The sequence below is a fragment of the Miniopterus natalensis genome, chromosome 12, assembly GCF_054644295.1.
Source record: "Miniopterus natalensis isolate mMinNat1 chromosome 12, mMinNat1.hap1, whole genome shotgun sequence".
In the NCBI taxonomy this organism is placed as follows: domain Eukaryota; kingdom Metazoa; phylum Chordata; class Mammalia; order Chiroptera; family Miniopteridae; genus Miniopterus; species Miniopterus natalensis.
The window spans coordinates 49,811,536-49,838,351 of record NC_142092.1 but is presented as its reverse complement, the minus strand read 5'-3'; the positions used below and the strand labels follow the sequence as shown (position 1 = coordinate 49,838,351).

At 46.7% G+C, this 26,816-nt stretch overlaps 1 protein-coding gene across 2 annotated transcripts in view; it reads right to left on the bottom strand.

Moving 5' to 3' along the window:
- TMOD1 (tropomodulin 1) overlaps positions 1 to 26,172 on the bottom strand; it is a 50,552-nt gene extending 24,380 nt beyond the window's left edge. For both annotated transcript variants that reach the window (XM_016222967.2, XM_016222966.2), the window contains exons 1-3: positions 26,010 to 26,172; positions 8,640 to 8,796; positions 3,634 to 3,753 (exon numbers count right to left, since the gene is read on the bottom strand). In XM_016222967.2, coding sequence (XP_016078453.1) covers positions 3,634 to 3,753; positions 8,640 to 8,796; positions 26,010 to 26,129 — 397 coding nt within the window. In that variant the 5' untranslated portion in view covers positions 26,130 to 26,172. The remainder of the gene's footprint in view (positions 1 to 3,633; positions 3,754 to 8,639; positions 8,797 to 26,009) is intronic.
- Positions 26,173 to 26,816: the final 644 nt, after the last annotated feature.

Sequence of the window (26,816 nt, the reverse complement as noted above, 5' to 3'; positions counted from 1 at the left end):
TCATTTCACATTGGGCCTCAGTGTTAGTTTACGTGGCTCTGCGAGGGCAGGAACCAGGCTGCTTTCTTGGGATTCTTTCCCCAGGGCTGGTCCAGAGCCTGGCACACAGAAGGAAGGCCAGATAAATGGCTGCTGAATGTGTGAATGAGTGACCAGAAAAGGTGAGCCTCATGGAAACGCTCTGCCTGGGAGCTGAGTCATGAAAGCTCCAAGTGGTGCCCTCCTCTCCCTACTTTTTCTATCTCTAAAGACTCATCCACACTCCTGGCTCCATCTATTGCCTCCTTGAGAAAGGCCAAGCCACCCCCACTCTCCCACCCGTGCTCCTGGTGGGCTTGCCACACCCAGCACTCCGACAGGATGTCCTGCCCCCGCTGCCTCCATCCCTTGCAGCATCTTTGAAATTCTGGCCTCTGATCCAGCACGAGGAACAGCTGGTCTCTCGGTGGAGCCACATCTTCCATGCAGTCCCACAGCTCTATCTGGCCACTGGCCTTACCTGGGGCCTGCCTTCTATGTCCCCCCATCCTTTAAACACCATTGCCTCTCTCTGCCCACACACCTGCTTTCACCTGCCTCTCTCAACACTCCCCTAATCCCAGGTGTCTGTGCCTTAGTGTGGCGTCCAGAGCCTTTCCTCCTGTGGCCCCATGCTCCCCCGGCTGACTCTAGGCAAGGCATTTCACCTCGCTGTGCCTGCTTTCTCCACCTGTAAAATGGGGACAATGAAACTCACTTCATAGGATTGTTGTAATCAATAAATAAAAAGCAAGGCTTTGGAAGCAACTCCCACAGCACCTGGGATGCAGTTGGAGGTCAGCAAATGTTTAGTCCCTCCTTCCTCAGAGACACTGCCACATTTAAGTGGCTGATACACAGTGACAGGCGCCCAAGGTTAGCTGATGACTCTAGTGTCGACTTACAGCTCCCCCTCTCCTTTCCAGACATCGGAAGGGTATGGTATCATGAACAGAAAATAATAATTAGCCACGCCAACAAAAATAAAGAGAAATAGTTTCAAGAAATCAACACAGAAACTTAGCCCAATATTGCAGTTCTATTTTGGCACAGAAACTGGCGGATCTGACAGTGGAGTCATTTTATAATCCTTCTGAGCTGACTAATGAGGGGAGTGATGTCACGGAGGGTGATGGGACGAGAAGGACCAGGATAAAAACAGCTCCAGGGTGAGTCAGTGTGGAGAAGCTGCACAGGGGTGTCACCCGCCCACTTCCCTGCTGCTCAGATTAACCAGAAGTCAAGGGGACTCTCCCATCAGGGAAACCGTTTGGTTGAAATATATGAGCATGATGTGGGATCTAATATGACTTGTGTGGTTTTGACAAAACAAAACTTGAACTTCAAAGCAAATCAGGTACATTCCCAAGGTAAGTGTTCCACTTCCAGCTGGGTGGGATGCTCACTGCTTCTGTACTTCACAGTGAAAACGAAAATCTTTCTCTCTCAGCCCTGACACCCTTCCACCACTGTCCTTTGGCCCTCCCCAAATTTTCTCCCTCCCGAGGAAAAGGCTGTTTGGACTCACAGTCTACACACTGGCTCTCCACATTCACTCCTCTGGTCCCTACAACCTGGCTTTGGCCACCAGCACCCAGCGTCGCCCCTCCTGCTTATTGGCGTCTTCTCACTACTCCTCCCCACATGGTCCCACTGCAGATGACAGCAGTCCCCTCCCCCGTTCCCATCCCCTGCGACAAATGCCATCCCAACTCATGCACAAAACCTACCAGAAGCCAGAGATGTGATGAGGCAGGAGACCAAGTCCCCCAGCACTGGTGGCCTCATCTGGCCTCTGACCTCACCTACCTTTGAGTCTCAGGCCAGCCCTGAACCCTCATTCTATCTCCCTAGCTCTCGTCTTAGGTTCTGCCCAATTTGATTCAGCCTTTGGTTCCCAGTCCATTCGTGGCTAACTGGCCCCCATTGTGGCTGGCGGTGCCCCATTTCCATTCCTCATCTCTCAAAGGCTTCTTACTCCATCTAGGCAGAGGAGATGATAGGAGGGAAGGCCTGGAGCTTGACAATGCTAATGACACCCACATCTCCATGCTAGTGATGCCACAAGGGCGACACCATGGATCCCTTGCAGAACTCAAGACTTTCATGTACAACTGTTCCCCCCTGGGTGGCCCACGGCACTTCAAACTCCAAAGGTCTCCAACTGAACTCGGCATTTCCTCTGAGCCTTTTCCTCTCCCATTGGTATGGGCTATTATATCCCTCTAAATCCCATACGTTAAAGTCCTAATTCCCAGTACCTTAGAATTTGTAACTGTATTTGGAGATGAGATCTTTAAAGAGGTGATTAAGTTACAATCAGGCTTTTAGGGTGGGCCCTAATCTAATCTGACTGGTGACTTTATAAGAAGAGATTAAGACATACTACGGGACAACAGGGGACACATGCACAGAGAGACACAGTGAGATGTGGCCATCAGCAAGCCAACAAGAGAGGGCTCAGAAGAAATCAAGCCTGCTGACACCTCGATCTTGGGCTTCTGATTTCCAGAACTATGAGAAAATAAATTTCTATTGTTTAAGCCACCAGCCTGGGGTATTTTGTTACAGTAGCTCAAGCAGACTAATATACCCACATTCATTAATGGCACCAACATCCACTTAGTTTCTGGAGCTGGGCAATCTGGAACCTTCCTTGACTCCTCCCCAACCTCACTGTCGCAGCCAGAGAGTTAGAGGCAACCCCATCTTTCCTCTCCCCTTCCCACTTGCCTTGAGTCTCTCCCCATCTTATCCACCCTCCTCTCATCATCTGGGTGATGGTCAATAGCCCCCAAGTCTACAGAATAAAAAGACCACCCATCCCACTGGCAGGGAGCACAGCAGGATGGGGGCATGTGCAGTGTTTTCTGTGGTCAGACCTGACTCCTGCTGGGCATGGATCTCAGGCTGTGGGCAGGGACTGGACCGTAATAAGGAGAGATGCTGAGATGGTGAAGGGCTCTAAAGATTAGGCCACCTCCTGGAGTTTTAGGGGCTGACTGTGAAATATACATGAAGATGGAGGGTGTTGTACAAATATGAGATAGGGGGCTTTTCTGAGCTGCGCAAAGTGGAAAAATAAGATGGCTTTGCTCCAGTCCTTGTGAACCTCCCAAGCTTGAGATGCCCACAGCCCTCTGCCCACAGCCCCCCATTCTCTCTTCCCAGGTGGTGTGGGCAGGATTGGATGCAGGGTGGGTACAGAGCCCATGCAGCCCCCATCCCTCACCCCCAGGATGCTTCCACATCCTTCAAGGCAACAACAGATGGCCCTGTGGTGTAGTGGGTTTGGGTGGTTTTATCTCTATTTTTCTCATTTTGGTTTTTGATGACAGATTTCTATAGGGTGTCCCAAAAATGTATATATACACTTTGAATAATTATAAAGGCAGTGTTTGTTAAAATACATTTCATTTTCAAAATTGAACTATCAGCTATTAAAGTGTGTATACATTTTTGGGGGACACCTTGTATTTTAATATTCTTGGTCTCCTCTAGTCCTTGTTAGAAAGAGAAAGATTGTTCATGTTGAAACAAACCGTCCAAAGCTCCCTGCAGATGTAGGTCAACTCCTTCTGGAGGACCTGGGGGAGCTTCCAGAGTGCCTCTCACCTGCGATGTCACAGAGTTCGGCATCTGAGGCGTTCGCCAAGGCCTCCTCCAGCTCCGGCTCTAGTGTCACACTTTCCAGCACAGGATCCATCGGCTTCTGCTTGGGGACCCAGACTTTTCCTGCAAACACATGAGTGCCTTTTACAAGGAGTGTGGTGGTAGTAGGGCAACCTCTGGCGACAGCCCCGGGTGACCATCCCAGAGCCCTGTGATCCCTCGATGCTGAGAGTCCCTTGAAGGGGCCCAGTGCCAAACTTCCCCAAGAACAGGAATGGAAGATTTCCAACAGAGCGCCTTTCACATTTGAAAATAATACCTTTATTGCTTGGTCAAACTAGATTGCTCACTACTGAAAACATCGGTCATTACTTTAGATGACCTGCAAGAAGGAAAAAGATAAAAATAAAAAAAAATAGAATGCCAGGATCTGGGATATCCTAACCAAGGGTTCTCATAGGAGAGAAAAATTTAGAAACATCTCTAAACAAAACAAATAAAATATACTAAGATTATTAAAAGAGGACAAGGGAGCAAGAAATGTCTCCTTGCCTCATGGGACGTGATATTTTAACAGTGTCAGACTCATAACTGAAGGAGGGAGCAACGCGGCACACACAGGACGGTCGCTGCCGTGTCCACCAGCAGGGACTGCTGGAGAAATTCTGGGCACCGGGGCGATGGAGCTCCAGCAGTTCTTATTAAAAAAATGATGGCGGTCTCCACTTACTAAGAAGGAAGACGCTAAGACAAAATGTGGCAGAAGCAAGTTTGCAGAATGGCATGAATAATTTAATTCCATGCATGAAAAATTGCACATATATATTCACGCAACAGATATTTATTGAGTGTTTCCTATGTTCCAGGCACCTTTCTAGGGGCTAGGAGAAGAGCAATGAATAATTTACAATTTAGCGAAAGGAGATAGATAATAAACAAGCATGTGAAGCTATTAGAGGGTATTGTGGGGGGGAAATGAGGCAGAGCAAATGGCTAGGAAGTTTGAGGCTGGGGCATGAGTGAGGTGGGAGCTGCTCTTTCAGGTCAGGCGGTCAGGGAAGGCCTCCCTGAGATGACGGCCTGTGAGCTGGGGAGAAATGAGGAGGAAATGAGCCCCTAAGAACAGCGACCAGACGAGGGTGCCTGTTTCCATTGTTGCCATTTGACACTGTACTGAAAGTTCTAGTCAGAGTAAATGAACAGGAAAAAGGAATACCTGGCATCCAGGTTGGAGAAGAAAAATAATCTCTATTTGCAGATGACATCTTATATGTAGAAAACCCAAAAGATTCCAGAAAAAAACTAATAAGCAAATTCAGCAATGTTACATAGTGCAAGATCGACACATAAAAATATGTGGTATTTCTGTGCATCAGCAATGAACAACCTGAACTGGAAATTAAGAAGATAATTTAATCTACAATAGCATCCAAAAGAATAAAATACTTAGAAATGGATTTAACCACGGAGATGAAAGACTTGTGCATACAACACTATAAAACATTGCTGAAAGAAATGAAAAAAGACCTAAATGAAAAAAAAAAAATACCCTGAGTTCATGGACTGGAAGACCATATTAAATGGCAATAATGTACAAAGCAATCTATAGATATAATGAACTCTTTATCAAAATTCCAATGGCCTTTTTCCCCCCAGAAATGGAAAAGCCGATCCTCAAATTCATATAAAATTGCAAGGGGCCCCAAATAGCCAAAACAATCTCGATAAAGAACAAAGTTGTAGGACTCAGATGTACTGATTCAAAAACTTACTACAAAATAAAGCAATGTGGCATTGACATAAGGGTAAATATATAAACAATGGGACATATTTAAGAGTCCAGAAATAAACCCATACATACACCTATGGCAAATTTATTTTAGGTTGCCAAGTCCACTCAATGAAAAAAAGAATAGTTTCTTCAAGAAGTTGTGCTAGGACAACCGGAGATCCACATGCAAAAGGGTGAAGTTGGACCCCTACCTCACAGCATATATAAAAATGAACTGGAAATAAATGGCATCAACATAACTAAAACTATATATAAATAAATAAAAACTCTTAGAAGAAAACACAGGTGTAAATCTTCATGACCTTAGATTTGGCAATGCATTCTTAGATATGACAACAACAACAAAAAAATAGATTAATTGGACTTCATGAAAATTTAAAACTTTTGTGCACCAAAGGATATTACCAATAAAGTGAAAAGACAACATACGGAAAAGGAGGAAATGTTCACAAGTCATATATTTGATAGGGTCTGGTATGCAGAATATATAAAGAACTTTTACAACTCAACAACAACAACAAAACCCGATTTTAAAATGGGCCGAAGATTTATAGACATTTCTTTAGAGTATATACATATGGCCAACAACACATGAAAAGATGCTCAACATCCTTGGTCAGTAGAGAAATGCAAGTCAAAACCTCAGTGAGATACCACTTCACACCCATTAGGATGGCTATAGTAAAAACCCAAACCACAAATAACAAGTGTTGGCACGGATGTGGAGAAAGGGGAACCCTTATATACTTTAAGGAGATGACATTGATGCTGGTGATGACAATGATGATGATGAACCTTTTAGCTTTGTCATTATGTGGCCTGGCCATAGAATAAATTCTAGCTCCTCTCCTTGGGTTGGCCTGGTTTTTCATGAAGGCAGTCAGGCTCCGGGAGCCTGGAGCGCTGGCATTCTCTGGAGGGGCAGGACTGGTTGCGTAAGGCCTAGATTCCCTTCCCCACCCCCACCCATCTCCAGCTCCTCCCCAGGGAGAGCTATGGGTGCCTGACGAAACGGACACCAGCAATGCCCCACCAGCTGTCCACCCAGGCCTGCTGCTGACTCTCTCACAGCCTCGGTTTACCCGTTTTCAAATGTGCAGTTGGGATGTTGGAAGTTTTAAGGGCCCATGAAATCCAGGGATCCTATCATCTTTATTTGCTATACAGAAACTGCTCCTCATGGCACAAGTGCCTTGCATAAGAACATCTCGTGCCCACATTCTCAGCGGGGCACACCTAGCCCTTATGGTCAAGGCCCCAGTCATTCCGAGTTCTTGCCCAGCCACCATCCTCAGGATGCCTCCGATTACACAGCCGTTCCAGAGTTCTGTCTCCAGATGCCCCTGGGCTTCCCCGAGTCTCCAAGTTTTCAGTAAAATCTGGTCTGAGCTCCAACACCAGGGTTTGGGATGGCTCAATGTCCTCCCCACCATGCCTACTCCTGCTGGCTTTTTCATTTTACTATTTATCAAGCAAATACTCTGCGCAGGGTATTGTGCTAATTCAACATGGATACAAAGATAAAAACACAGGCTGGGACCCTTGGCTCATCTCACATTCTTAGGGGCAGGTAGAATGGAAGACACTGAAAATAAGCAATTAATTATGCAATTAACTAATTAATTCAACAAATATATATTGCATGTCAACTATGTGCTAGCGTTTATTAGGTGAGGATGTAGTGCTGTGGTCCTTGTACTCATGGGGCTTATATTCTTTTTAAGAAAAGTATGTTTTTATTAATTTTAGAGAGAGGAAGGAAGAGAGGGAAAGAGAGAGAAACATCGATGTGAGAAACATCCATCAGTTGCCTCCTGTACACACCTCGACTGGGAATTGAACCAGAAACCTGGGCATGTGCCCTGACTGGGAACTGAACTGGGAACCTTTCAGGGTATGAGATGACACTCAACCAACTGAGCCACCCCGGCTAAGGGAGCAGCCCACAAGCTTCATTATACATTTATTGAACTTGAACTCACTCATTCATTCACCAACTCTCTACTGAGCCCTACTGTATACCAGGCCCTGCCCCAGGCACTGAGGGTGCCGTGTGAGCAAAAACAGCCTGCGTCCCTGCCCTCATGGGGCTTCCAGGCCAGTGAGAGAGACAAATGATAAATAAAGAGAGAATGATAAAATCAGACTTGTGATGAAAGAAGCCCACAGGCTCCTGAGATGGAGAATTACCAGGGGGAACTGAAGGGACTGCGTGTCCTGAACCAAGGAGACAGGAAAGGCTTCCCTGGAACAGGAGACAGGACAGTTGAGACCAAAAGGACAGTAACAGCTAATGCTTGCATAGCACTCCCTATGAGCCAGGCGCTCTTCTAAGTGATTTAATATAAATCTTAACTCAGTCTTCATAACTGGTGATACCATTTTCATCAGCCCCATTTTACAGACCAGGAAATGGAGGCACATCAGGTTGAACAGTTCCCTCGAGCTCACCCAGCTAGCACGTGGTAGTGCCAGGATTGCAACCGAACGCGCCCTGCTGCAGGCTGTTTCCGAGCGTCATGCCACTCGCAGGGCAGAAAGACAGCACAGAGGCGCACGGCAGGGCCCGCACTCCAGGCAGAGGGGATGAGCGCCTGCCCAGGCCAGGGGCTGGGCAGAGCTCGGCAGGCCCGCGGCGCAGCGCTCCGGCAAGGCAGCAGGACAGAGGAGGGCAGGAGGGCGGTTTGGAGGGCAACAGGAAGGGGGGAGACTGCCTCTCTGCTCCCCACACTCCTCCAGGAAGCCTGCCTTAGGCTGGGGCCGGGTGGCAGAGGGACAGGTGAAGGCAGGAATGACGCAGTTGCCAGAGAGGAACTTCTGGGAGAGCAGCGATGGGTAGGGCAGAGGCAGGGTGCCTCTTGTTCTTGGTTTGCACAGGACGGGCCTAGTTCAGGTCTTGTGTCCTGATATCATGATTAATACTTACTTCTCTCACCTTCAAAAGTGTCTAGGTTTGTAAAACAAAAAAAAACAAAACTAAGCAGGACATCCCAGTTAAAGGAGATTAAGGGGGAAGTTTCTCTGGTCTGGTTTATCCAGAAATTTCCCTAAATCTACATCATCGATGCTTTCAGAGTTGGGTTTATGCTTTTTGGCCAGGCAGGGATGCAGGCTAGGAGGCCCAGTCACATCGGGCCCAACATGGGGCCTGGCACACAGCTGGCACTCAGCAATGCCCGGGGAGTGACATATTCATAAGAGCAACATGATTCAGTACCTCGCTTTTCCCCTGTGTAGGGGACCAGATCTTCTCGGTCCTTAAACTCCTTTGCTTGCTTTTCCAAGTGATCCAAGAGCTCCTCCCTTTTAAAGGGGCCCGTGGGCGCCTTGGTGGTCTGATCCTTCTGCCTCAGGCCTGCGGGCAGCAGTGCATTCTACAGTGGAGGTGGTGGCCCGGGTGACAGAGAGAGAGAGAGAAAGAGAGAGAGAGAGAGCGGTCAGCTGCTGAAGACATGCATTTCTCCAGAAACTCATCATTGGACAACGGGGCTCAAGTCACTCGTTTACATGTAAGGAGTCTGACACCTGGTAGGGGCAGGACTTGCCTAAGGTCACACAGCAGACGAGGGGCAGAGCTAGTCTCTTGATCTCCCTGCATTTCTCAGCCTCTAACGCTCTTTGAAGATGAGGGGCAAGGAGTCAGCCAACATGGGGCTGAGCACAGAGGGACAGTCCAAGAGCATCTGCTGAGTGACAAATATGATTAAGCTGGTGTTTGGATGCAGGAGGATATTTATAGCTATTGTGTATAAAGCGATCGGGGAGAGAAGAAGGCGAAGGGGTTTGAGTTAGGCCCTGGGTGCAGAGTCAGGCAGGAAGAAGACACCCCAAAACAAGCGGGTGAAGGCTCAGCAGAGGTGAGGCGGGCGAGGCGGGCGAGGTGGGCGAGGTGGGCGAGGCGGGCGAGGCGGGCAAGGCACGCTTTCAGGCTGCAGCCCCCGAAGGCCCAGCCAGCTGTCTTCTCCCCTTCTGACGGCTGTGCTCATGCCATACTGGCTGTTAAATATTTTGAACGTCGCCCCTGGAGATGGATCTCAGAAGAAAGATAGCATCAACCAATCATCGCGGTGTCTCCTTCAAACATGGGCAGGCTTCTAGGTGAGGGCTTCCTACAAAGCAGATTCCTAATTAGGGAGAATTTGAATTCCACAGGCTTCCCTTTAATGCAGCCTCCAGTACCTTAGAGATTCCAAGTTTATACTTGCAAAGATGCTCAGAGATTGTCTAGTCCATACACTGTTCCTTCAAGGGGAAACTGAGGTCCAGAACGAGGAAAGATTTGCCCAAGGAGTTTCAGGGACAGGTCTAGAAGAACAGCCAGGGTTCTTCCTTAGATTAGGGGGGGAGGGCAATGTTCTGTTCTAATCATTGCTTTCTCCCCCTTTCATTCAAGGAGGTGGTGGAGGGCACCTGGAAGGCAGGTGTGAGCAGAATGTCACCTCACTTCCTGCTGCACCCCCAAAACGGCCTAACCACACAGCCATTCCATCTTCGATCTTTGTACCATCAAAATGCGTATCTTCAGTCACCCACAGCTCAGCTCCTTTGCTGAAAGCCCCTGAGAGGGGAATGGGATCAGACATATGAAGACAGCTATGTGCACAAAGAGGGATAAAGCCTAGGAAGGAAATACTTCTGTTTAACTGCAGTGTATTTTTTACAAGACGTTTCACCACAGTTTAAACACCACAGTGCTGTTCCAGTAAGAGCAGCGGCTGTGAGATCAGGGGACCGGAGTGTGGCCCTGACTGGGAGAGCTGAAGGTGAGCAGGCCTCGCTCAGTGCATGGTGCGTATTAAGGGCTCGAGGAGTGGTGCCGGTGTACATGCGAGTGGATTTAAGCTACAAGTCAGGAGAGATGTTTGCGGTTTGGAGCATGTTATGAGAAGAGGGCTAATAGGTAAAAAAATGAGCCTTGACTGATTTGGGAGTGAATGTCAAGAACATAAGTGATGTCACAGACACCCCAGTTTTCCTTAAGCAGCAGTCCTCAGACGCTGTCCACTGTGATATGAAGGACTGGCAATGGTCACAGGTGAGCCACGCATCTGTGGGCATGTCCAGGTGCGATGGGCTCTCCTATGGCTGTGTGTGTCCATTCCTTCTGTCCCATGGCAGGGCACTAACTGTGGCTTAACTAAGAGAGAGAAGCACCTCACTGTCTCTCTGCGATTACCCATAATGAGTAATCAAGTGCTCTGTGACACGCCTGCCCCTCACAGTGGACCCCCACCAGGCGCATGCTCTGCCTTGGAGTAGTGATGATACATATGATCCTGGGCCAGTTGCCTCATCTCATTGTGTCTCAGTGTCTATGGCTGTAAAATGTGAATATTAGTCACTCTTTCATAGTTGTTGAGAAAATTAAATTAGATAATGCAGGAACAGTGCTTAGCGCACACAACCATTTATTATAACTATTGTCCTATGATCAGCTAAAATACATTTTAACAGGAAGTTTGGTTACCTAAATATGTATGTTGAACAGGGGATGAATTATCAAAATATATCTCAAGATTCAAAAAATGAAAACATATAAGTATGAAATAAATTAAGCAACAAAAACAAGTGTTTTCCCAACGACCCTCACAAGGAAAAACCTGATAGATTTTTGTCTGTAAAGGGTTGCGATGGACGTTAAGGTTCTGGGGCACATTCTGGTCTCTGAAAGGCTCAGTATTGTGGTGGGAGAAAACCATGAGGTTGTAAATGAGAGGAAAAGGGTTTGTAAGCTCACACCTCTTCTCGGATATATCTGATAGAGGCCACTGATCTAGTTAAAGTAGGGTTTTCAACCTTGGCATAACTGCTATCTGGGGCTGGATGATTACTTGTGTTGGGGGCTGTTCTATGCATTGTAGACTGTTTAGCAGCATCTCTGTCCAGTAGATGCCAGTACCACCTCCTCCCCATGTTGTAACAGACAAAAATGTCTCCAAATATTGCCAGATGTCCCCTGGGGAGCAGAATCACTCCTGATTGAGAACCACTGTGTTAAACAGAGCCCATATAATTAGGAGGAAAATAAAGATGTTTTTAATAGTTTTAAAAATATTACTTACATAGCTTGTTAAAATATGGTTTCATTTGTTTAAATCTTTACTGAAAGCAATTGATTAAAAAAATGTCAAAGGCCTTTTCTAACAATTCTTAGCTTATAAAATTCTTCAAGTAAATATTGAGAATGTCAGCTTTATTAGGCGTTAGTTTTTTTCCATTACATGTTTAATGAAACATAACATGATTTTCAATGAAAATCAAAGACAGCTGCATATTTTTTAAAGTTCTGATTATTTCTCATTTTAATTTATTTTCAAAAATGGCATGTGACTTCACGTGGTATAACAAAAATTAACTCAAAATGGATCAAAGGCCTAAATGCAAGAGCTAAGACTATAAAACTTCTAAAAGAAAACACAGGCATAAATCTCTGTGACCCCTGGATTAAGCAATGGTTTCTTAGATATGCTACTAAAATAATAAACAACAGAAGAAAAATAGATAAATTAGACATCATCAAAATTAAAAATGCTTGTGCTTTAAAAGATACTATCAAGAGAGTGAAAAGACAACCCACAGATGGGGAGAAAATTTTTGCAAATTATGTATCTGACAAAGGACTGGCCCAGAATACATAAAGATCTCTTACAATTCAAAATATAAGACACATAACCCAATTTAAAAATGGGCAAAGGATCTGAATAGACATTTCTCCAAAGAAGACATAAAAATGGCCAATACATCCATGAAAAGATGCTCAATATCATTAGTCATCAGGGAAATGAACATCAAACACAGAAAGAGATACTACTTTATACCCACTAGGATAGTTATCATAAAAATGACAGATAACAAATGTTGGCAAGAATGTGGGGAAATCGGAACCTCCCTTCACTGCTAATGGGAATATAAAACAGTGTGGCAGTTTCTCAAAAGCTTAAAAATGCAGTTATCGTCCGATGCAGCAATTCACTGCTAGGCATATATCCAAGAGAAATGAAAGCATATGCCCGCACAAAAACTTCTCCAGTTCGTAGCAGCATTATTCATAATGGCCCAAAAGTGGAAACAACTCAAATGTCCATAGATGATGAACAGATAAATAAATGGTGGTATCTAGGCAACAGAATGCTGTTTGGCAATAAAAAGAAATGAAGTACTGATATATGTTACAACACAGAGGGAACCTTGAAAACATCGTGCTAAGTGAAAGAAGCCAGTCACAAAGGACTACAGTGTCTGATTCCATTTATATGAAATGTCCAGAATGGGTCAAATCTAGAGAGACAGAAAGTAAGTTAGTGGCTGCCTAGAGTAGGGTAAGTTGAGGGGAAATGGGGATTCACAGCTAACGGATCTGTTTCTCGAGGTAATGAAAATGTCCTAAAATTCATGGCGGCGATGGTTGTATAACTCTGTGAATATACTAAAAATATTGAGGTTCACGCTATAAATAGGTAAATTTTATGGTATATGAATTACATTTCAAAAAAATTAGTAAAAATGGCATATGTTATCTAGAAAATGGCTAGTGCAATAACTAAACTAAATGGCTGTGGACTGCTGAGGACAGAAGGTTCTGTGTGTGCCAGTGGCCAGCAGTGATGCGGAGATTGGCCCGGCGAGAGCTGGTCAAGCCTAAAATGGTGTCCTGTTTTATGATGCAATGTGCCTTATTATGTGAATTAGTTGTTGAGGAGTTAAATAGGTAAGAAAATACTGACTTGGATCTTTCATGACTATTAGAACCTAAAACTGACTCTCAGGCCCAGGTATCCAGCAAGTGAAGAGAGATTTCCCCCAACCATGGGAGCTCTGACCGGAGAGCATTTGGTGGATGCGTAGAAATGTATCTTCCTTCCTTTATTTCTTCTTACTCAACAAACATCCATGCAGCGAGTATTGTGCGTCTGGTCAGAGTGCTAACAGATAGGGCCAGGACCCCACAAAGAGTTCTCTAATTTGGAATACCCAGGGAGATGGGTAGTCAATGGGGGAAGGGGAGTAAAATGAAAGAAAAGTTGCAATGACAGCATGTGTGGAAAACAATATATGGCTTTAGATTTTACAGTTAACCAAGATCTTAAAGGGGGTCTGCTTTACTGAATAGCAAAGAATAGTCCATAACTAGCTTTCATGTTGCCTGTAAAGGTTGTACATTTTTATGGTGCCTGTGGGTAATTAGAACCATCTAACCTTTAAGGAATTTAAATCGTGGTCTCCTAATCTTAAAATGTGCACAGAGTAAATTTATTGGACACATGCTTTCTTTATAGTTAGTTCAAAGGGAAGTATCAGTCTGGTTCCTTCAGGGCAGCCATCAGTTGTCATTAGGGGAATCTGTAGTCACATGCACACATCACACGTACATCTTCAGTCCAAGGGCAGGATGGTTATGGGTGACATTTGCTTTGGGAGAAAGCTCTCGTATATAGGATTCTGAGCATCTTCATGTCCTTACTTACATGAAACATGTCTTCATATTCTTACTTACAACTGGAAATTTACTTGTGTGAGCAAGGCAGTGACTAATGCTTGGATGATCTTATCATATCCTGAGAGGAAAGTTAGTGTTGGTTTTAAGGAGGAGGAATTTCTAGATGCTCTCTGATCTTAGCCTAAAAATAACTGTTATATACTTGGGAGTGGTGGGGACTGTGGTACACTGGAGCTTTCAATGCTCCAGAAATTTACTGTCATGTAAGAATGTGGGCAATGTTATTAGACCTACTCATCTTTATGATTTTCAAATATTGACACATGATCCAAATATTTTAAAAACAATGTTCAGGCCAAATAAAACACATCTGCAGGGAAGAGTTCGTCCATTTTGCCACATCTGATCTAAGGTTCCTATCAGACTAAAATTCTCTGTAGAGAAAGTCAAGATACTCATTCATTTATTCCAGAAATATTTAGTGGGTGTCTTGCCCATATTGGGCTTTGCACTAGAGGAAGAAAGGGGTATATACTTGGGTTTTTTATTTAGAAGGTTTTTTAATGTTAAAAACACATTAAAAGTTTAATTTGATCTTGGAAATAATCATGGGGGAAATTAAGCAATCTCTTCCTATGTGCCCTACTAATCATGTATTTTTAAATGGTGACTTCCTTCTCAATGTTGTAAAATTAAAACTGGGCTGTGCAGCCCGACAGCTTAACATCTTAGTCTAATTTTTCCACCCACACTCTGGAGTCCAGTTGTCCAAAGGATGATGGAAACTTTGACAAATCCTCAACCGTGCTGTTAGGAGCTCCAACACCGTGCAAACAGGTGCCAGGAAGGCCAAATATCAAGTATCTGCACAGCTATCATGGCTATAGATAGTCAGGGCTACGTGAGAAGCCATTCCAGCTAGAACCACTGCAGGCTTGTTCAGATGTGCTCACATGCATACTACGTGCACACACAGGCAACACACATACACGCACACACAATTTACTAAAAGAAGCATAGACTCTTGGCAGCTGAAAGCTTCAAAGCCCTTAGAGAGCCTCTGGGCCAATTCTTTTATTTTCAGTTGGGGAAACTGAGGCATAGACAACTGAAGCCACTTGCCCAAAGTCAAGCAGGTCGTTAGCCACACAGTCAGGAAGCCTGAGCTTATGTAGAGATGACACTGTTTATAAATAGCATGCCCAAGGGTCAGTATGCATGTTTCAGACTGGTGGCTAATCATACATAAAATGTCCCCTCACCTGATTCTTCACAGTGACAAAATACAAGCAATTTGATCACTTTTCCCAAATAAGCAGGCATGTCTAAGAACAAGGGGATGTAAAACGTGCCCCTGGGTCTGGCTCCAGGAGTCCTGGGTTCCTGCCCTGTGACTGAGCCAAACAACTGCTAAGAGGAGGATGGGCTGTGCTACAACCTCACTGGCTACGGGGAGCAGCCTCGAGCCAGCGAGGGCAGGGCCTTGCCTGAGGTCACACTGGACTGAGAGCCAGGGCCCTCGACTTCCAAGCCACAGCAAACTTTCCATCCCACTGCCTGCCTTCCTCTAGGAACAGATCCTGGAAGCCAGATGTGGCACCCTGTGACAACCTGCTGCCTCCCCCAGTGTTAGAGAGCCAGAGCTCCCCTCCTGATCGAGCTAATCTTGCCGTGCAGGTAAAGAAACTGACGCCCAGAGGTGTGGAGGAGCTGTCCTGGGCTCAGAGCAATCGGGAGGCTGAAGCCCTCGGAATTCCCACGGACTTCTGTCCTCACGGCCGCCCCCACCTCCGCAGCTAGGCCCAACATCTCAGAGCGGTCAGTCACCACTTACCTTTCACAAGGTATTTGATGCCCTCCAAAAAGGTTTTTTCCAAACTTGAGAACTTTTCTTTTCCGGTTATCTGCCGGGTCTGTTTCCCCTTGCGTGAAATGCAGCCCTCTAGTCCCTCAGGGCCCCGTCCAGATAAGGAGCGCTCAGCCTCTGCATTGCTGACCTGCAGCTCCCAGATCCCACTAGAAATCATTCGGTGGCTTCAACAGAGATTTCTTCTCACATATGGGGGGACTTAACCTGACAGTGTGGAAGGCTAGAGGGGCTGCACCACTCGTGCCCGTCACAGAGGGGACAAGCAAGGTGCAAACCTCTAAGAGCCCCTCTTTCTCCAAACGTACGCCTCCCCCCCCCCCAACAGACACACACTGGGAATCTTCTTTTTATCCAGAAAGATCCAGGCCTTTGGCTCAACCATCATGACCTCATTGCAGGACCGTTACTTCCCACACACAGTCAACTTCATTTGGCATTAGTGCTGACTTCCAAAGGCATCCTTGTGGCCCAAGCCCTGTAATTGTTGATAGTGGGGCCTGCTGGTCGTAACAACACATTTTGTCTCTCTCTGGCATTCATGGCACAAGGTGTGGCCAACCCTTCCCTTCCTGGCTTTCCCCTGACCCTCCTTTTCAGCACATTCCCTGCTGTGCAGCACTGGGTGCCCTCAGGCAATGAATGTGTGATCCTGCTCCACAGGGGCTCGCAGCCAGAGGGGAGACACAGCCACGTGAGAGGGGCTTACTCTGTTCCCCACCCACATGGGCTTCTGGGAGGAGGGGGTACCTGAGCTGTGTCCCAGGGCACCAGATAGAACCAGCCAGATGGAGAGGGAAGAGGAAAGTGGTGGTACAGTGGGATGGAGAGCGTGGCACAGACAAAGGCTTGGCAGGGCGAGGGGGTTGGTTTGCTAGGGGGAGGAGTCTGGGTGAGTCCAACGATGTAGGGTTCTGGACGGTCTCCATCACATGGCACCGCCCTCGTTCCATCTGCCATGCCTTCCCAGGACCATCAGATCAACCTCCTGGCTGGTCTCCCTTCTCTGGGCCTCTCCACCTCTACTCCCTTCCCTCCCATCAGCCGGCCAGACCTCACCAACACGAGCACCTGACCGTGAAACTCCCCAACACACTCAAACGCTCAGCGCCTCCGCTGACCTACAGGATCGTGTCCAAATTCATCAGCCAGGCACGGACTGCTCCTCATGATTTGACCCAACGCACTTCAGCCTCCAGATTTGCTCCCGACTTCAAGTGTGCCCATTCCAACCACCACGGCTGCTCCGCATTCCGCAGCCACGTCTTGCCTCTCACTCTGTGTTTCGCTCGGGCGGTGCCCTCTGTCTGGAATGCCATCCCTCCTCTCCCCTGCATTCACCTCTCAAAGCCCTTCCCTTGGGCACCCCGTTCAGCCTTTGCAGTGCTCTCCACATTGACCTGGCAATTCTCTTTCCAAACTCCCCTAGGCATCTTGCCAGGTCTTATATAATGCTCATCCTAATTCATCCGGGGGCACATTTATACCATGTCTCTCTCCCTGGGGAGACTGGGTGCCCCTTAAAGGCCAGCTGGAATGCATCTTAGTCCTCTGAATCCCCAGCACCAAGCACTGGGCGCTAGAAAAATGTGATTGGAATGATCCAGTCACATGACATTGACGCTCCTGCTAGGAAAAGGCTGGTATTACTTGGACACCCTTCAGGTCGACATCACACCTGCTGCCTCAAGCTGTTTGCCGGGCCACCTAACTGCTGTCCCGAGCAGGTTTGGAAGAAGGGACATATTATGAAAGGTGCCAGAGTGGGGGTGTCCAAAATGGGACCAGAGTTCCCTGACGGAGGTTTGGGGAAATGCCAAGCTAGAGAGTAGGTCCTTTGTAATGTTTTCTTTGGAGGTCTGGATTTGGTAAAACCCCTACCAACTCCTCTCACCCCTCAGAGCTTTTGGCAAAACAGAGCATCAGGCCGTGAAACTGGCAAAACCAAATTGTCCCCAATAACATGTCTCCACTCCTTTAGTGATAAAAGCACTCCATTCTTTTAGCTGAGCACATGGCCACTCGGATTAAAGACTACATTTCCCAGGCTCCCTTGCAGCTAGGTTGAACCCTGCATGAAACTAAGGTCCTGCCAGTGATATGAGAAGTGTCCAGAGGCAATGTCCAGTAACCTCCCTTAAAACAAGCACTTGAGTAATGGCTTTTCTCCTTTCCTTTCTTTTTGCCCTGTTCCTCTATTGCAATGCCTGAAATGCAGAGATCATGGACACCACCTTGGACCATGAAGATGAGGTCTATACCCTAGGGATGACAGGAAAGTGAGCTGGATGGAATCTGGGACTAGGGGAAGTTTGGGGAGCTGAGCTCCATACCAGCTTGAGACTGCCCACCTCTGAATTTTTACTTGAGGGATACATAAACCACTTTCACATTGTCAACAATTGGTGGAACTGAATAGAAGTGCCCTTTAGTCAAACACAAACTCTCCCGTTTGCTTCACTCCCCACTACTCTCTATTGACTCTGACATAGAGGCTAAAAAACGGTTATCGTTTATTACTGGCTTTGGTGTTGCTTTACTTCCTGGAAGGTTAAGTGAAAACTTTCTTATGTACATATCTCATTCAAGAGTGGAAAAGTAAAAGATGACCCAAGACGGCCACATGCCTCAAGAAAACTGGTCCATCTTCCTTCCTCCGTGTTTATTACCTACCCGATGATGTGGGTTTTGGTTTGTGGCTCCTCAAGTAGAAAGTGTTCACTGGAGTGGGGAAGATGGGGAAGAAACTAGGTGTGTGGGGGAGGCTGGGTTTGAACTTTATCTATAATGATTTTTTTTCTTTTTAAGGGTGATTTGAATCAAATGAGGTAAAATTTTTATATTTGTTAAATTTGGATGATGGAAATACAGGTATATTCTATACTCTCCGATATGTTTAGAATGTTTCCTATTAAAATGTCAAAATCAAAAAGGAAACAGCCCAGCATCCTCTGTGGCAGGTGCTGCGCTGGGGACTTGGAGGGGGGCTGGTGTGGAGAAGGCTTTGCAAGGGAGGGGTGGGAGGTTAAGCCTTGAAAAATGAAAGGATTCCAATTTGAATGAAGGGCTCCAGGTCCAAGAGGTCCCCCAGCCAGCAGCAGCAGAGAGGAGGGGGATGGCGGGGAAAGGAGAGCATTCTGGGGAGGCTGGGGAGGGGGTACAGGGAGGTGGTCATGGTGCCAGAAGCTCGGGTGGGGACACATTGACACCTGGCTTCACTCACCCTCGCTGTCCCTGCACCCCGGCCCATCCTTGGCTCTGTGAATAGCCTGCAGTGTTTCTAAGGATATGCGCCTATTTTTAGAGCAGAGATTTATTTCTTTCCATTTCAACTGTTTACTTCTGTCCCAGGGCTTGTGAATCTGCCGGTTTGTGTTACAAGGGAAGGGAGCCATGGCCCTGTGGGCCAAACTTGGCTGCTTCCTTCATGGCCAAGGGTGTTCTCCTGCTCACAGGTTACAATCTGGGGCATGAGTACGGAGGATTTCACTATTTTGCGGAGTCTGGTGGGAAGCCATGTGGCAGGACAGGAAGTTCCATGTCCTCATCTCGGCTCTGTGGCTGACTTGCTGTTTGACCTTGAATAAGTCCTTTCCCCTCTCTGGGCTTCAGGGTTTTTGTTGTTATTTTGATTTTTCATCACTGAAACGGTAATGATAATACTTACCTCATAGGACTGGTATGAGGACTCGATGGGATATATGAAGCACTGAGTAAATGGCACATGTCCAAGAGGGACTCCTGAAGTCAGGGTTTCTTACTTGCTTTGTGTATGTATATGCGGGGGCGTGCGTGTTAAGTGGTCCCTAAGTGTCCTTCTAGCTCTGAGATTCTACAGTTCTAGGTTTTCTCCTCCATAATTTCCTCCTATGGTTCATCGCCCCTTGTTCTCAGAACTGTCAACACATGATGGGCTAAGAAAGGCAGGTCGGCCTGAATTTGGTCCATCACTTACTAGCTCTGCGACTCTGGGCATCCATTCCTTGTTTTAGAGTGGTGTTGTCCCCAACCTGTGAGGATCCGTCTCATAGGATCCTTGCAGAAATTTCATGAGATGATCCCCATAAAACACGGAGCACAGCACCGGGCATGTAAGAAGACCTCAAGAGAGAATAATTGTTATTATTATTATTCCTACTATTTCAGGATTTGCAGGAGGCCTGTTGTTTTCCATTGTTGTTTCTGTGGTTATAATGTGTCACACACAGTCCCAATGGCGGACTTCAAAGCCAACTCTTAGGACCCAATTTCTTTACGAGGTTGGGGTTACCTCTACTATCTTCTCTCCAGCGAAGATTTTGATCTTTATACTGAAACACTTTAAAAAATATTCTTCCTTTTCCCCAAAGCCTCATTAACAAGCAGTATTTATAGTTAAATTCTTTGTTAGTGGTTTCTTTCTTTTTTTTTTCATGATTAGTATTTATAGTAAAAATAACGTAACTTCAAAGGAAATCAAATTGAAAAAACTAGTTGCTCATAATGTCCAGGCCCATCCCACATGTGTGCGTAGGAGGTGGTGGCCAACAGGACAGGCTACTGGGTCACGGCCGGGCTGGAATCCCAGCACCACAGCACTGCATCCTGGGCAGGGAACTTCATCTCTCTAAGTCTCAGTTTCCCCATATTTAAAATGGGGCCGATGACCAAGCCTCTCAGAGGACTAAATGAGATAATCCACACAGGGCTTTGCCCATTGCATTCCCAGTAGATGTTAACTACCTATTGCTCCTGTAAGTCCCTGTGCAAGTCAGTGTGACTTGCCATCCTCCGCCGTCTCTGTGCACCGCCCGTTCCCCCACTGCCTGGTACAGAGGCAATCTGAACCGAGGAGTTGGCTCGGCTTCAGAGCAGCATCCACTTAACTCCAGAGAGACAAGAAAGGGCAGATCCTCTTGGGGAATCGGTCAGCAGCGGATACTTTTAGCACATGGAGCATTCCTCTCCCGAGGGAGTCTAAATGCAACAATCTCATGATAAGCTCGAGTTTTTCCAGGCCGCAGAGAGATAGAAAGCTTCAGGGACTTTCTTTTTTTTCAACTGAGCACAAGCCTAGAGTCCTCTGCTGCAAACATAGCTGCTTTCCAACTCCGAGTACTCTACTCTGTCATGTGACACTGGGCTTAACAATTGCATCACTGAAAACATAACCCCCATGAAGCGTGAGCCTGAATTCAAGTAACAGGACTGCCAGGAGTTATTGAGGCGATCACTTCATAAGTTATATAAATGTCTATTCACTATGTTGTACACCTGAAGCTGACATAGAATGTATGTCAATTGCAGTTGAAAAATAAAATAAAATAATTTAAAAAGACTGCCAGGAATTGTTCATAAAATCGTGGATGGTTAGATAAAAAATTGTAACTGTGTGGGAAAGATGTTAATTAGACTTATGGTGGTGATTATTTTGTAATATATACAAGTATCAAATCATTATGCTGTCTACCTAAAACTAATATGTTATATGTCAATTATACCTCAATTTTTAAAAGAAAAAAAAAGGCATGGATGCTGAGAGCTGGAAGGGTGTCTGAGGGCACCAAGGCTGACTGCAGCCACTCTACAGAGAGGAAGACAGATCTGGAGAGGGAACGGCACATTCCCAAGCTGAGAGCAAAGCCAGGAGTGAACATGAACATCTGTATCTCGGGTTGTTTCCAGGAAGAAAGGAAGATGATTTATATACAGCACCCTCCCCAACAACAAAACCAGGGCACATCTGTGCCTCAAACTGCCTTCCTGGAGACTCCCAAGAGGCTTTCTAGTGGCGTGGCTAAGACGTGACCTCTTAGAACAATGTCATGGCTCATCCACTACCTAGTTATGGGACTTGAACAAGTTACTTCAGCTCTCAGTTGTTGTTTTTTTAATATATATGTATAATTTTTTAATTTACTGATTGGAGAGAGAGAGGGGGAGGGATGGATGGATGGAGAGAGGGAGAGAAAGAGATAGAAACATAGATTTTGTTTTGTTCCACTAAGTTATGCATTCATTGGTTGATTCTCATATGTGCCCTCGCCAGGGATGGAACCTGCAATCTTGGCGTATTGGGACTACACTCTAACCACCTGAGCTACTGGGCTAGGGCCCTCTCTCAGTTTTCTTGCCTGTAAAATGCGGATGAAATGGTGCCTGCATCATAGGATTATGGTGATGGTTGAATGATTTAATATTTTTGAACTGTGCTAGAACAGTGCCTGCACATAGAAGATGTCACATAAGTACTTGTGACACAAAAATTAAAACAGGAGGATACAGAGTATAAGAGAAGGGCCAGTCGACCTGGGTTCTGGTCCAGTTCTGTTTGGATGTGTGACCTAGAGCAAGTTCCTTCCCCTCACTGGGCTCAGTTCCTGCTCTGCAAGTGGGAAGGTTGGACACCTGCCGGCCCCTGTGCCCACTCCAGGCCAGCCGGCTCCGGGGCCTCTCACAAAGGTCTGCATACCTTTGGCCTCTCCCTGTGCTGTGATTTCAGAACACGGGCCAAGGGCGGCTGAAATGTGAGCTGGAATGTTTGTGCTGTCAGAAAGAAGGGAGGCCCACTAGATCTTTTCAAAACTCACATACTGACTTGCAAATCAGGTAACAGAGACATCTCGGTGAAGGGGTTGATTGTGTGGCCGGGGGAAAAAAAACCCCTGGCCTGTTATCTCCTATCCTCTCTCTTATTTCTCTTTTCTTGTCCTTGAACTTAGAAAGAAAGGGGTGTTTGAAAAGGTTCATTTCGAAACCACAGTGATGTGAGAAGCACAGGTCTCAGATTGCCCAACCCCACTCCAGAATCCAAATACACAGTTACCTTCCTCCCTATTAGAAATCTGAGTCTCCATGCCCAGTCCTGTGACACCAGGCGAGTTGTCTCCATCCCTCCAGCAGACACAAGGATCCCTTCCTGTTAATCACCTGGGAGAAGGGCTCTGGGGAGCTGGCTGCGTGAGAGGTACAGAGGCCCTGGAACTTGCTGCTGGGGCCAGATACCCTGAAAGTTAGGGTGGGGGCACTGTGGGAGCTCTCTGCCAGTCTAAAAGTGAAACAGAGCTCCCAGCTGGAAATCAAGCAGTCTTTGGGGGCTTTACCCTGGGTTCTGAGAGGGCTCTTCCACCTGTCCCCTCCCCACTCCCAGCTTGGGCACTTGCATCTGACCCTGTCATAATCTGCCTGATTTGCGGTCACAGCCTAACCTAACCTCATTTTCGTCCAGTGGCTCAGGGCAACTCCAACAGCCCCAAAGGCCAGAGGCAGCCAGGCCTTGATGGCCACTGCGGTCTGTGCTTCGCCCTGGGCACAGTAAAGATTCTGCAACATATTGGGAGGGTTGTGGAGAGGGGCAGGAGCCCTTTCTTATTGTCAGAAAAGAACTCTCCCACCCCAGGCTGGGCAGGACAATGGGGTTCCCACATGAGCCCCTCGGCCTCTCACTCATCTCCCCGGCATCTCCTCCAGTCCATCTGTGCTAAGACAGCAAGCCCACCAAATCATTGTCCCTCAAAGGCTCCCTGGGCCTACTGAGAAAGCCCACCCACTTCGTAGCCCCCTCCCTGCTTTATCTAGCCCTTCCAGGCCCGTCTAACCCTCACAGAAACCATGAGACTCCCTGTCCCCGGTTACCTTCTGTATAAGACCCTTTGCTCATGGCCTTCACTAGGCCCAGAATTCTTTGTTTTTATTCTTGACTTAGAAAAGCCCAGGGCCCAGTTCCAATGTCGCCTGCTCTGTGAAGCCTCCCGCCAGTAAGAATGAATCCTCTCCCTGAGCCCCCATCTGCTCCCATTTAGATCGGAGTTTGTTTTGCGCCTGGCCCACCGGACAGAATCCCTACCAGCTCCCCTGGCAGCGGCCTGGGCAGGGCCTGGTGCCTGGCAGGTAGCTGAGCCACGTTTACAGAGTTGACTACGAGTAGCAACCCCCCGCCCCTTTTGTCCTCACTTTTTAAAGCTGTTCTTGCGGCAATGATCTAGGATAGAATTAGAACAGAATAATATTATAGCAGCAAAGCTGGAAGCTTGATTGTTTCTTGCCCACATGGCTACTTTATAATGAAACCCAGGCTAAGAGGGAGCCATGATGCAGGGGAAGGGGGGGAACCCAAGGCTCTCCCACCAATGCTGCTTTCTAATCAACTTGAGGAACCTCATCAGGGGAGCCATCTCCTCACAGCTGGGCAGGAGGAGCCGCAAACAGCAGGACGAGCATGTGCTGCTGGAAGGAGTTGTCATTCTATGGGGCCTGGGACTCAGGACCCCTAGACAAGGATTCTGGGTTATCTACAAAGAAGCCACTTAATCAAATCTAGAGACGAGGTGATAAGCTCATGGAAGCTTGGTCCTGAAAGGAATCAACCAACTCCATCATTTTATGGATGGGGACACTAAGGCCTAGGCAAGGACAGCAACTGGTTCAAGCCACATGGAGTGTAAGAGACAGGGCCAAGGGTGGAACTGGGCCATCTAGCCTCTAGTCCCGCATTCTCCCGCCAACCCACACCGCCTCTACATCAGCTGGCTGCTGGAGGGTAGTGAAATGGTACAGAAGTGTACTTTTTCACGGTCACTGTTAAACTAGAGTTGAGCAATGACAAGTTTTTTTAAAAGGTGCAAAATGTTCCATTTATAATTTAAAAATATATTAAATGGAAAATCCACTAAATTCAGTGACATTCACTATCTGCCTTCTCCTTGCTGGTCATCGACCTGCGTCCCTGAGAGAGATGTGGAATGAAGGCTCCTGTCTAGCAGGCCACCTAGGAATCCTCCCTAGCCCAGCCCATGGCTCCATGGTACCTGGCCAAACCACAGGCGTGACCAGGAGCCTCTGCCTTTTGATGCTGTGATTCTAACAGCAGAGGCAAATTCTGAGCATGAAATACAATTTTAAGTGTGCCAACTATGAAATGCAGTGATAAAAACATCAAACAAGTGCAAGAGGCTCTTCTAGTCCTTTATTTCTTAGTTAATTCATTGCATGACACACGGTCCCCCACCGTCCCGAAGCAGCTGCCTGGATGGGATGGTGGGAGGGCTTTTGCAGACTCAGTTACAGTGCTAGCTAGGCGGCAGTACCCCGCAAGGCCGGACCACAGTTCTCCAGGCGCCTGCAGACGCTCCGCGCCAGCGTCCAGCACGTGGAGCTGCTTTTCCCACAGCCAGGATCCACCCGTCCAGCAAAATGTTTGCTGCCTGTTCCTGTGACCTTATGCTCTGCTGGCCTAGAGGACTTAGTTCCAAAGGGAGAAATGCCTCCTCCCGGTGGCACAACGATTCCACCCGACTGGAAGACAAGACTGACGCCCGGCCACTTTGGCTCCTCATACGTCAGAACAATAGGCTGAGAAGGAGTTTCCGTATCGGCTGGGGTGACTGACCCTAATTACCAAGGGGAAATCGGACTGCTGCTCCACAGTGGAGGTAAGGAAGTACATGTCTGCAATAGGAGATTGCTTAGGGCTTTCTTACTATTACCATGCCCGTGATTAAAGTCAATGGAAAACTACAACCCAATCCAGGCAGGACCACTAATGGCCCAGACCCTTCAGGAATGAAGGTTTGGGTCATCCAACCAGGCAAGGAACCATGACCAGCTAAGTGCTTGCCAAAGACAAAGGGAATACAGAATAGGTACTGGAAGAAGGTAGTAGTTATAAATACCAGCTGTAACCATGTGACTCGTTAGAGAAACAAGGACTATAATTATCATGAGTATTTCTTTCCTATTTTCTTATAAATATATTTGCAGGTGTGTGTGTTAAGTAAATATCTTTGTTTTCTTCCCTCTTAGTCTCTTAATGTGTAACATAGGTACTGAATTTATATTGTAGCATTTAAGTATTGTTCATTTTACATCATAGTACCTAAGTTATGGGATATCAAAGAGAAGAGCAGAACTGAAACACCGGCTCTCTCTTCCTGGCTGTCCAGCCTGCCAGCCTTTGGACGAAAACTACACCATCCACTCTCCTGGATCTCCAGCTTGCCGACTGCAGACCTTGGGCCTTGTCAGCCTCCATAATCGTGTGAGCCAATTTCTTATAATAAATCTCTTTCTATATGTATATACATCCTCTTGGTTCTGTTAGAGAACTCTGACCAACACAACACAACACACACACACACACACACACACACACACACCTGCAAAGGCAATGTTATTCCAACGTGATGGCCATAGAAGGAAAGGGGAAGTGGCAGCTTCAGGAAGTCTGCACCTGTCCCTCCCCCAGGTGGTGATAGTTGCTGTCCCTGTAACTGTGACAAGGTGGTCCCCTTTAGTGCCTTACTCACATCAGGGTCCAGCTCATCCAGCTCATTTTCCAGGGTCCTGAGCTCTTCCTCCGTCAGGGCTCCGAGGATTTCATCTTCATCCAGGTCTCGGTACTTCTCCAGCTCTCGTCTGTAGGACATTGTGAAGAGCTTGTCTTTGTCTTCTGAATTTCTGTGCTGATCTAAGACCTACCAGAAAGAGAATGATCTTAGAAAGACCCTTCTTGGATTTGCTCTCAGAAAAAATAAACGCTCGTCATTCAAATGGTGGCCTGGCCATGTTTTATGAATCGTCAGGGTAACGATTACTATTGTGGAATACTGCACAAAGTTGGACTAATAAATTCCATAATAAAACCATGCAAGATAAAAGTCCCGAGGGCATGTGACTGAATGAATCGTAATTTATTGTATTGGCATGACCACTAATTATGAGTAAAAGAGGTGATTATAAATGGCTTATGAGTGCCTGAAAACTATTTTATTCTTCAAGTAGTTTAAATACTTTGCTGTACAATCCTCCACCCTCCATCCCACATCCCGATGGACAACATGAATGCTGGAAACTCTGCCAACGCTGTTCTTAAAAGCGGGGGAGTATCACTGGTTAACTGAGTGCCTGCTCCCTGCAGGCCCTTCACCTACAACATGTCATTCAATCCTCACAAGCAGCAGCCAACAGTAATGTTAACTCTTCCTACCGTGTGTCAAGCCACGTGTTAAGCAACTCACAAGGATTTCCTAATTTAACCTCTGAGGTAGGTATTAGCTGTTATCTCCATTTTGCTGATGAAGACATTGAGAGACTCCCAGAAATCACATGTCAAG